The 12,406-nt window shown below is 38.6% G+C and overlaps 1 protein-coding gene across 1 annotated transcript in view; it reads left to right on the top strand.

The window, feature by feature from the left end:
* The window catches only part of ANKMY2 (ankyrin repeat and MYND domain containing 2), a 42,231-nt gene extending 37,386 nt beyond the window's left edge, over positions 1–4,845 (top strand). The window contains exons 9-11 of the mRNA XM_045564412.1: positions 464–592; positions 2,358–2,487; positions 3,933–4,845. Coding sequence (XP_045420368.1) covers positions 464–592; positions 2,358–2,487; positions 3,933–4,117 — 444 coding nt within the window. The 3' untranslated portion in view covers positions 4,118–4,845. The remainder of the gene's footprint in view (positions 1–463; positions 593–2,357; positions 2,488–3,932) is intronic.
* Positions 4,846–12,406: the final 7,561 nt, after the last annotated feature.

The raw sequence follows: 12,406 nt of genomic DNA, 5'->3' as shown, positions 1-12,406 counted from the left end.
GATAAAAGTGGTAACTATTTGATTTGCAGACCAAAAACAAGTAAATAATTTTAAATATATTAAGTTTTTAAAATACTTACATTGTACCAAACTTAAATATTTGTGATGTGCCCTATAATTGTCATACAGAATATTATTTTGATGTCAGTTCTCAGAAGAAAATTCACTCTGAGTTCATTATCCTATATCTAAAATCACTGTGGGCTTACTGAATTATCCTAATTGAAAAACAACTTTTATTCTAAAGTAGGGACCTGTTTTTTCTCTTTAATTATTGAGATCTATGACTTACTTCCTGTATGCTTTGTATAGAAAACGTTATACTTGAAAGGATATTTGTCATTTTGTCATAAAGTCTGTGTCTTCCCTTTTGTGTCAACATTGTGAGATAGCATTATTCATGGGATGACATTTCTGTAATCTTTCCATGGTGATTTCAGGGTTTTTTTTCCTCCTCTTCTAGGGTTCTGATCCCACTGCATTCTCCGTACTTACCCAGGCCATCACTGGTCAGGTGGGTTTTATGGATGTTGAATTCTGCACTACCTGCGGAGAAAAGGGAGCAAGTAAAAGATGCTCAGTATGCAAAATGGTAAGAATGGAGTTCTTTCAAGTTCATTGACTTCTGGTTTAGATTGCAGCCAAGCTGATGACTGAGTTTTAATATTCTACAAATATGACAGTGGACATTAGTTTTTTGATAAATTCTAGTACATGAAAATATTGCATCTAATACTTAAGTAGTTTGGGGAGAGAATGATAACATGAACGTGTTGTGTTGTGTCTATCTTCTGCCAAACCACCAGTCTTCCTCAGCTTCATTGTTGTCCACCTCATGGAAAGAAAGGACATGAATGAATGAATGTAAGAAAATAAGAGAAAGATTATCTATGGGGAAAGGAAACTGAGGCTGGTGCAGATATGAAAACCTAGAATAGAACAATTCATGAATATACAGTCTTAACTATTCCAATGTTGACTTTAATGACAATCTCTTCATCAACTCTGTCACCAGTCTTTAATCCCTGTGGACTACACTGCCCACTTCTGCCAGAATTATCTTCGTAAAAGGCGTATCTGATCGTGTTTTTCTCACATCCAGATATTGCACACGTGCATTTGTACATTTATTTAACCCCATAGGTAACAGCAATTTCCTGTTGACTTTAAGGTTGAAATTCTTCAGCATATTTTATGAAACCCATTAAAATCTGCCGTAACCTATTTCTCCAGCTTCATCTTTCATTACTTACTTGTGTGAACCTCAGTTTCTTTATGTGTAATGAAGCTAGAGTTGTGAGAATTAAATTAAACTATCTATATTGGTTAACTATTGATGCTTCTAAAAACACTCTAAAACTCAGTGCTTACAAAAATAATCATTTAGTCTTCCTCCCACGTTTGTGGTTGGCTGGCCTCAGCTGGGGCAGTTGTGCTCCTTGTGTCTCTCATTCTGCTTGCACCAGAAGGCGAGGCTGAGCATGTTCTCATGGCAATGGCAGAGATACAAATGGGCAAGTAGAAACAAACGAGGCCTCTTCAGGGCTAGCCTTGAAATTGCCATGTTGCCATGATGTTGGTCAAAACAAATCACATGGCCAAACCCAAAGTCAAGTCTCTTCCTCTTTAGTGCAAAGAACTGAAATCACTGGGAAAGTGTATGAATGCAGGGATGAATTGGGGCCAGTAATACAATCTGTGACATCATCTACATGGAAGGGCCTAGCACAGTGCTTGGCATATAATAAGTATGTAATAAGGTTCATTCCCATCTCTTTCCCTCTCTCACTTGCAAAAATATAAGCTCATTTACAAAAACATCTTGCTGTTCTTGAACATACCATTCACTTCCCTTGTGCGTTTTTGTACAAGATATTCCCTCCACTTGGAAAGCTTCTTTCCCATTTCTCTGTCTACGCTGACGCCCCCAGCTAGAGTGAGTCACTGTTTCCTCTGTGCTCCCATCGCTCTGACCTCCTGTGCTGTTATAAATCATGTTGGTAGGTGCCTGCCTCCCTCCTTGCTGCCTAATCCTGCTCTGTCTTGATGCTAGTTTCCTCTGGGACAACAGCTGTATCTTCTTTGTCATTATGCTATCCCAATGCTGGCACATAGAGGGTTTATAATAAGCTATTTGTTAGAGTGTTTGGTAGGCAGTTTGTTATATAGCCATTGTAGTTTGAAAGTGTAAGCTAGGAAGTACAAATTTAAATCAATATACAGCCACACATCATGGTTTTAAAATAGGGTATAGAAAACTGACCATTTTTACAGCATAGCTCTTGGTTTAATGTTGTAGTTGGGAAATCATGCAATCAGAGCTCTTGAAATGAAAATAAACCTACAATTGCTTTCAGGTAATATATTGCGATCAAACCTGCCAGAAAACACACTGGTTTGCGCATAAGAAAATCTGTAAGAATCTGAAGGACATTTATGAGAAGCAACAATTGGAAGCTGCCAAAGAAAAGAGTCAAGAGGAGAACAGTACGTAATAAAACCTGAGCTCATTCTGCTTCTTAGCAGAGGGAGGAATGCTAGATAGTACTAACACAGGGGGCACTGGAACTGAGTCTTCTGTGGGAATCACGAGAGCTCGGGGCTACCAACATAAGGATTACTCTTAAACTCCAGTGTGTCCCTTTTTTGAGTCCTTGGGATAATGCATAGGATATAGCCAGCCTAGACATCACTGGAAAACAGAGACATAGAATTCTGAGGCATGTAGTTTATTGTACATTCTACATGCTAGCTCAGGAGACTGCCCTGGAACAATGAGACTCTTAATGGGTATTCATTTGTATTCTGCTCATGAAGGATTTTAAGGTCTCTGAATAGGGAAATAATTAAATTCCCCCTAATGACTACCAGAAGATTTTAAGGTTGGAAGCCTTTAAATTTCTTAATTAAATTTCAAAACTACATGTGAAATTACAGAATATACTTGTAAATTACAGATTAAATTGTAATTTCAGCAAGTATCAGAACAGTGTTTCATATTATTTTTCTCTCCATTCCTTGTGAGGTTATGTGACTCATTTTCATCAGAAATAGTGAGAGGCTTCCGCCTGATTCTCATGTTGGAGAGAAGAACCACACCCACCCCAAACCCCACTCCAGAGCATGTATCATATATTCTGGGGGAGTGTACACAGATTGAAAAAGTTACCTGGATGACTCTGATACTAGGGACTTCCGCCTGCACCCCTCAAGGGACCATGTCTCCTTTACCACTTGGTTGAGAAACATGCTTAGTGGGATGAAATGATTATATTCTAAATCAAAATTAAACCATTTGTCATTAAGAGAATAGTCAGGCTTTCCGATTGCCATGCCTCCTCTTGTTTTCTGGACCAAATTTTTCTATTCTATGTGCTGAGGACAGAGAATACCAACTGTTCATGTACTAACAAACCACTGTGGGAGATGAGGATTGCTCGTAGGATGGGAACTCCCAGTTGTAAAGCATGAGCCACGTGACCCACACTATTCTAAATGTTTCAAACCCCTTTCTTCTTCACAAATATGGGGTAGCCTTTATTACCCCTATTTTATAGATAAGGGAAGCAACCACAAATAGGCAATTACCTACCCAAGGACATCAAGCTAAGTACTAGGAAAGCTGTGTTCGAATGCAGGTTTTGTCAAATCCCAAACAACAGTCTTGATTTAGAGAGCAGGCTTTGGAAGCAGAGACCTGACTTCAAATGCTGGTTCTGCTGTTTTGCTAGCCCTGAAGCTTGAAGCAAGTTACCAAACCCCTGTCTTCTCAGTTTCCCCATTCATAAAATACTGAGAGTAATGACAGTAGACATAATAACGTACCTCATGCAGTTGATATGAGGATGAAATAAATGCATACATGTAAAGCATTTACAAGAGAGTCTGCCACATGGTAGGAACAACATAACGTTTTGTTTTTTTTTAATCAGATGTCAAACTCGATGTCAATTCTAATCGTGTTGATGAAGAGCAGCCAGAGGCTGAAACGGGTGTCTCCCCAGAGGATTCCAATCCTAAAGATGCTGTGGGAGAAGAGAAAGAATGTCTTCAAAGTGAGGCTGGGTTGGAAGGCTTACAGGATGCTCCTGCAGGTCCGCAGGTGTCTGAGGAATAAAAGCCGTAGCACGCGCCAGCATGGATGGTCCTCACCCTGGCAGGTAGCTGGAAAACTCACATGAATGTATCCTCATTGCCTCGTGACACCTGCATGACACCATGGCAGGATTCCATGTTTCATAGAAGAGATGTTCACAGGCAAAGCTCTGTCTACTATGCCCTAATTTCCTATTGATTTCTGTTCTGTAATTGAACAGATATTCCTATGAAAATTTGTCTCTTTCAAAATATGGGAAAAACATTTCTATTCCCTTTCTGAGGCTGGCTCCCCAGCAAATGTTCTCAAAGGAAAACAAATCCCCTTGAAGAAGAAATATAAGCTTTAGGAAACAAAGGGACAAGCAGAACAGGTAGGGAAGAGAGATTTTTCAGGAAAGAAAAATTTTATAGCCACAGAGATGGGTAGATGGGAAAATCATAACTTATATGTAAATAAAATACATATAAATAGCATTTGCAATAGTGAAGTTCTGCTTATTAAGATGCAGTGAAATGAAGAAAAGCTATACGTTAAAGGATCTCTGCCATAGTTCAGCTAATTGTAGTTTTATATAGAAATGATCTTGAGCAGTTTGAACTTTGTGTAGTTCCCACAGTGATGTTTGTATTTGCACCTTCAGAAATGACCAATGTCTCAGAAGGAACTAAGGCAGGGGTCCCCAACCTATGGTGAGTTGTATAATTATTTCATTTTATATTGCAATGTAATAATTATAGAAATAAAGTGCACAATAAATGTACTGTGCTTGAATCATCCCAAAACCACCCCTCCCCGCCCCCCCCAGTCCGTGGAAATACTGTCTTCCATGAAAATGGTCCCTGGTGCCAAAAAGGTTGGGGACCGCTGAACTAAGGCGTATCTGGGCTTATCTCAGCATGCACATTAAAAAAAAGATAACTTCCTGAAATGTTTGATTAAATAATGGCTAAACATACCGTGTACACAATTACTGTAAAACTAATTTATGTGCCATACTCCACCTGAAAGGCTGACTTTTATCTTCCTGTAAGCTTTTCATGGGACTCTTCTGTCCAGACACTGATCTATAACTGTCATTTAGAGAATGTCCTGGCATCAGTTTTTAGCGTATGTGATACGTAAACAGAGCTAGACTGTGACATCTGAAGATAGTGCTGCATTGCAAGGTTTCTTGTGTTGATTTTAAAATAAATCATGTCTATGAATGTACACAACTCATCTTGTTTCATAATTTATTGTTGTTGCGGGTGGCAAATGTTAGGGAAATATTACGGAACTTAACAAACAATGAGGAACTTGGCAAATACTGGAGAACAAAGTAATAATTATTTTAATATATATAATTGCAGATCAAAATCATTAGAAGTCTCACCTCACTTTGCTGATGAAATTCTTGTATCGTGTTGATTCTCATCTTCCTTCTCCGTTACTTTTCTCCCTCTGCTAGTGCACACCCCTCCTCACACGCCCTATATCACGCTGCTCAGGGTGACTTCATGTGAGGAAATTCAGTGTTCAGGGTTAACTGGGTAGGAATTCAGCAAGCAGATTTAGTCTGAGGTTGTCAATCATGATCTGCCTCCCTTGGCAAAATAAAATCATCAAAGTACCTCATCTACACACTGATGAACCACTTATCTTCGGGTAATAAAAGAGCCCTCCCGCCCTTCCCTCTCCCACTGACATGCTTTCTACCTCAGTTCCTTGATTTGTGGTGATTTTGTGTGCATGTTTATGTTATCATCATTCTCCTCCTTTTCCTCACCCCACCCTCTGCCACACACTGTGCTGTGATCTGGCAAGAGAACGTGGCCTCTGCCTTTGGATACCACAGAGGATTGTGAAAAAGCACAAGGAAATAGGAAAATAAAAAGATGTGACAACGTAGAGATCATTTTCTTCTTCATTGAAACGAATTGCTGAGCGGATTGGAACTTAACAGATACATAGTTGGCATAAATAGAAACTTTAAAATTGGCCAAAGGAATTCAGGCATAAGCCATATCAATATCAATTTTTTTTTTTTGAGACACTCTGTCACCCCAGCTAGAGTGCAATGACATTACCATATCTCACTACAACCTCGAACTCCTGGGCTCAAGAGATCCTCCTGCCTCAACCTCCTGAGTAACTGGGACTACAGACATGGGCCACCGCACCTGGCTAATCAATCTTTCTTTCTTTCCTTTCTCTTCTTTCTTTCCTTCTTTCTTTCCTTCTTTCCTTCCTTCTTTCTTTCTTTCTTTTCTTTCTTTCTTTCTTTCTTTCTTTCTTTCTTTCTTTCTTTCTTTCTTTCTTTCTTTCTTTCTTTCTTTCTTTCTTTCTTTCTTTCTTTCTTTCTTTCTTCTTCTTTTTTTTTTTTAATAGAGATAAGGTCTTGCTATGTTGCTCAGGCTGGTCTTGAACTACTGGGCTGAAGTGATCCTCCTGCCTCAGCCTCCCTAGCAGCTGGGACTATAGGTACACATCACCATGCCAGACTAATTTTTCTATTTTTTGTAGAGACGCCGTCTCGCTCTTGCTCAGGCTGGTCTCAAACTGCTGAGCTCAAGCAATCCTCCCGACATGGCCTCCCAGAGTGCTAGGATTATAGGCATGAGCCACCTCGCCCAGCCAGTATCAAAATTTTTCTCAGATGTAAAGGAAGGGGTGGTCAGAAAATGAGATTTAAGAGAAAATGGGGTTAATTCTGATTATAATCCCTTCCTTTGTCACAAATTATCTAAAACAGACATCCATTATAATACCATCAATCTAATTATTCTTTTTTTCTATGTTGAATTATTTTCAATACAGTGCCAAAAAACATTACTCAAACAAAAATAAGACCTAAAGGATTTAGAGTAATCTTATTAATACTATTCCAAGGCTGGGCGCGGTGGCTCACACCTGTAATCCTAGCACTCTGGGAGGCTGAGGCGGGTGGATCGTTTGAGCTCAGGAGTTCGAGACCAACTGAGCAAGAGTGAGACCCCGTCTCTACTAAAAATAGAAAGATATTATATGGATCGCTAAAAATATATATAGAGAAAATTAGCCAGACATGGTGGCACATGCCTGTAGTCCCAGCTACTTGGGAGGCTGGGGCAGTAGGATTGCTTGAGCCCAGGAGTTTGAGGTTGCTGTGAGCTAGGCTGATGCCACAGCACTCTAGCCTGGGCAACAGAGTGAGACTTTGTCTCAAAAAAGAAATACTATTCCAATACTTCTTGTACCTAGAACTGATGTAAAGCAATATTAAATTGGCCAGTGGATTCATGAAAAAAATTGGATTCTGCTTTTTGATTCAGTAGGTAACATTGAAAGTTACTCCATTTCTGAGGTTATCTTGTTAATATTCACAATGACCCTATGAATTAGACTTTATTCTTATCCCATAGCACAGATGGGGAAGTTGAGGTTGGAAGAGGTTACCTAATTTATCCAAAAGTGTAGAGCTGGTAGTCAGTGAGGTCTGCAGTTTAACTCCTGTATTGTACACTCTTAATATGTTCACTTCACTGGAGTAGCTCCATAGGTGGAAGATCGCAGAACACTGAAGACAAACCGTTATTTTACAGGGTGTAGCAGATAGTCTCTAGGCCCTTACAAAGAGCAGTGATTTTTGTCATCCTTCATATGTGAATTCACTTCAGTTTTAATATTACTGGGTATTATACTTCATAGAAATTCTTACAGTGGATATTCTTGCACCATTTTTATCTTGTCAGGATCCTGTTTCCGCTGCGTTTGAAGCAAATTACTGGTCTTCTTGAGTGGGAACTGTGGCTCTTGTGGTTTTATGGTTGCTGTGAGTAGCAATCTGCCTCTTTAGCCACAACTAGGCCAATCAGAGCACCTCCCAGAGATTTTCATTCCTGAAGTGGAAGAGGAGAGGCTTTTATTTACTTTTTTTGTTGTTGTTTCTTTTTTTTTCTTCCTTGGGAGATAATAAATCACAAGGATCTAGCTCCAGAGCTGTCTGAGGCCAAAACTCCTACCATCTGGAGACACCTGACAGAATGCACTTATTAAAGGGACCAGAGGGAAGAGAGGGAGAGAGGGAGAGAACACTGTGTGAACTGAAACCATCTTTTTAAATGGTGATCATAATTCGTATAGAATAAATCAGGTAGCTACATAATCAACCAATTCAGGGCAATAGAGCTAGCTAATTCATACATTCCTACAAAACCACTTTATCATATGATTCTCAGTGGATAAGTTAAATGTGAAAAAAAAAATGACCAATCCCAGAAGAAACCATGAGAAAATTCTTTAAGATCTTAGTGTGAAGGAAGTCTTCATAAATATACTAAACCCAGAAGCCCCACAAGGAAACAAATTCAGCTACATTTAAAAAATAATCTGAATGCTTTTGCTTCTAGGAAGATAGGATAGACAGACTTTGCCCTATTCCTCCCACTAAGTAAAGCTAAAACCCCTGAACATTGTATATAGAATGGATATAAGAAGACTCTGAAAGATGGAGAGAAGAAGGTAGACTGCCTGGGGACCTAGGGATTCGGGCAACAACACTTGGTGAGTTCTCAGGGCTTTCCTTCCGTCTCATACATCCCAGACTTGGAGCTGAAGAAGCCAGCAACATGGAAACACCAACAGCTACAGACAAAGAACAGTCTTATATAAGGTCCAAAAAGCAGGTAAAATTAGATAATACTATTTAGGTTTGCTTGCATAGAGGGTTAAATCATAAACTAAATCAAGGAAATGGTGACCTTGAAAATTGGCATAGTAGTTAACTTGGTGGGGAGTAAGAAGATTGTGATTTCTGCAGCTACGTGGGAACCTCTGGGATTCTGGCAATGTGCTGGATCTTCTCTGGGGAGTGGTTACGCCTGGGTTCATTTTGTGGCTAAATATATTATATACATTCTCTCTCTCTCTCTCTCTCTCTCTCTACATATAGCACTTCTCTGTAGTCTGATCTCTTTCTCTCTATATATATAGCACTTCTCTGTACTCTGTACTCTGATTATTACAATAAATTTATCAGCTTGAAACATTAGTAAGCATTATCTCATATAGTTTCCGTAGGCCAGAAATCCAGAAGCAGCTTAACTGGGTGATTCTGGTTTGGGGGTTTCACTGGCTTGAGTGAAGCATTCAGCCAGGGCTGTGGTCATCTGAAGGTTTAACTGGGTCTGGAGTATCTGCTTGTATGGCTGTTAGCAGAAGGCCTTGTCCCTCACTGGCTTTTGGGAGGAGGCCTCAGTTCCTCAAAATATAGACCTCTCCAGAGTACTGCGTGAGTGTCATTATGACATGGCAGCTGGATTCCCCCAAAATAAGTGATCTGGGAGAGGGAACAAAAGTGGTGCCAAAAATAATCCCAAAAGACAACCCCAAATGTTGACATCCCAAAAGATCAAAATCCCTAAAGTCTAAAATCCTTGACGTCTAAAATCCTTGACATCTAAAATCCTGAAAATCACAATTAGTGCATTTTTGGTTGTACACAGGATACTTACATCATGTCAGTTGTATCATGTTAGGTGGAACTAACCTTATTATTGTCTTTATTTGGAAATTAAACATGGTTTAAGAAGATGTGTGCAGATGCCAAGTTGACAAGTTGGTGGACTTGTGGACTTAATTTTAGGTGTCACTTTAATTGGATTAAGGAATACCTGGAAACCTGGTAAAGCATTATTTTAGGTGTGTCTGTGAGGGAGTTTCCAGAGGAGATTAGTGTGTGAGTCTGAGAGGACCAGATGGGAAAGATCTTCCCCTCAGTGGTTCAGTATTTCAAAGAGCATAGAAGTGAAAATGCAGGCAGAAAATACAAGAAATCTGCCTGCCAAATTATTCAATTATACTACCTCTGCCCCTACACGCATGCATACCACCAAGCTTGCCTTCAAAAACTCACCCTTCATCAGGAAATAAAAAGAATTCACCAAGCTCAGCAACAGTCTGAACCAAAGACACTTGCTGACTTAGAGGTTCCTCCTGTGTTTACAAAACACATTAAATAGTGAACTGTTTTTGGTTAGAGAGTTGACTATTGAAGAAGATGGACTTTGTATGCATACCACTAAATCTGGCATAAAAAACTAGCACATGCTTCACTTTGGCTACTGGATGGCACTTTCAAAATCGTCCCCACTGTTTTTTGTCAACTATATACAATTCATGCCCCTGCTGGATCCAAAAATTCTAGAACTTATCTGCTCATTTATGTATTAATGATTTGAAAAAGTGAAGCACTTTATAAGTGCCTATTTGAAAATTTGGTGGACTTTGAGGAATAAAACGGATTTCAACTGAATCTCCAAACCATAATGACAGACTTGGAATTAGGTGCAATCAAGGCTTCTAAAGGTGAATTTCAAGGTATCACCAATAAACTTGGAATTTCCCATTGACCCCAATGCTTTTGGTAAAAAAAAAAAAAAGGCAGATGAGTGGATTGGCCAGGCAATACAACAATGATAAAAAACTTCAGTTTAAAAGCATTGGCATTCCTTCTAGCTGTGAAATTCCAGTAGCTTTTATTGAATTGAAACTGCATTTGCCTGGAGAAGCCACAATAGTTACTAACAGCTTTGAAAATAATTATATGCATGATAGGATAAGAAAACACCTATGCAAAACCCTTGCTGTTCCATCACCAGTATTGCTTCTACCAAATTTGTGGTCTGTCTACGAGTACATGAGGAGTGAATTTCTGAGTACTCAGAACAACATAGCAGCATGTCACAGAAGATGGGAAAATTTAATAAGGAATGCTAATGCTGGTGTATACTGAATCATAAAAGAAATTTTAAAAGAGCAACATCACCTAGAAAATGAAGGTCACTCTATTCTCCAAAGAGAGCCATGTCTCAGGAAAAAAAAACAGTTATTTATCAAGATACAATACTTCAAAATATAATTAATGATTGTGAAAGTTGGCCAGCTGTTAGAGACTACTTCTATGCAATTGCCCATAATCTATGCCTCTAATATACTTATTCATGTCAGATTTTCTTTTTTCCTTTTGCTTTTTTTGTTTTTTTTTTTCATTATTTTAAATTTGCAGCATTAGTTTTTACAATTTGTTACATGTTTTTAATACTGGAGGTATACATTGTGTAAAGACATTTAGATTTCTAATTTGTTTTATGTATTTTTTGCAAATTTGGCTTCATGGAAGTGCGTTGTCACAACATTGATTTTGTACATAAATGTTGCATGTGTATGTAAAAACATTAAAACTTCCTCAATAAATGAAGAGATATCCTTTGTGTACATCTGTATTTGTGAAAGATAAAATTTCTCAAGATCTTGGCTCTTTGGGAAACTGCATATGCAGTGGTGACCCATTGTGGTTTGAATCAATTTCATCAAAAGACTTAGGTTGTCCATCACAGTATTTCATATGACCACAGTTATATAGCTGGGTGCACACAATTACCAACCATAGTGATAAGCATTTGTACATTTTGCTTTTTGATATATTTCTTTATGGTTTATTTGCTCATAACTGTTACACCCATATATGACTATCAGTAGTATACCTGAGTGTGTGTGCTTGCAAAAATATGTATATTATTTTTACCTATTTTTTGTGTAAAGTGGCCTATGAAGTGTTCTGTCATGTTTTTATGTTTCTCAAATAAATCTCCTATAAAAATGTAAATAAATGTCTTTCAAAGAGTTTTTAAAATTATTTTTTCCAGAGTTACACTTTCAGAATTGTGTGTTTCAGGATTATGGCTCAAATCTGAGCAAGAATATGTCTTGATTCCTTCTGTCACCTGATCTTGCCATCTGTCACCACTTTTGCCTCGATTTCAGCCACTTACCCACACTGATTCCCAAACCTTTGCTTTTTCTTTACTCTAGCTGCAATCTTCTGCCAGGAACCATACTTGAATTTTTAGACTCTGGTTGTACACAGAATCATAAATGCCCACAGGTGAATGAAGGCTGTAGGTTCTTGGTGTTAATTCACTATTTCTTCTAGGCTTTCACATCTTGCCTATTTTGATTCCAGCATACTTATGCGGAGTGTCTGTGCTTCCTAAGCACCATCAGATAGGGTGAAATGTCACTCTGCCTTTTGTAAGTTTTTATCTTTCTCCTTAATTGGGAAAAACCAGTAAGGAGTTCGAGTTACCTTAAATGTCCAGTTCTGTCACTCAGCACCAGGCAACTGCTATTAGGTCATTAAATATGAAATGTTATTAATAAAAGCTTTTTCTGTTTCTCCTTTCCCTGGAAGAGGATTTCTGACTAGGCCAAACCAAGATCATTAGCCCATACCCAGAACTAGCAAATGTTTCCAGAGATGAGAATAAAAAACAGTACATCGGATAAATA

The sequence above is a fragment of the Lemur catta genome, chromosome 11, assembly GCF_020740605.2.
Source record: "Lemur catta isolate mLemCat1 chromosome 11, mLemCat1.pri, whole genome shotgun sequence".
Taxonomy (NCBI): domain Eukaryota; kingdom Metazoa; phylum Chordata; class Mammalia; order Primates; family Lemuridae; genus Lemur; species Lemur catta.
Note: the sequence above shows the minus strand (reverse complement) of the source record. Positions and strands in the feature narration are given on the sequence as shown.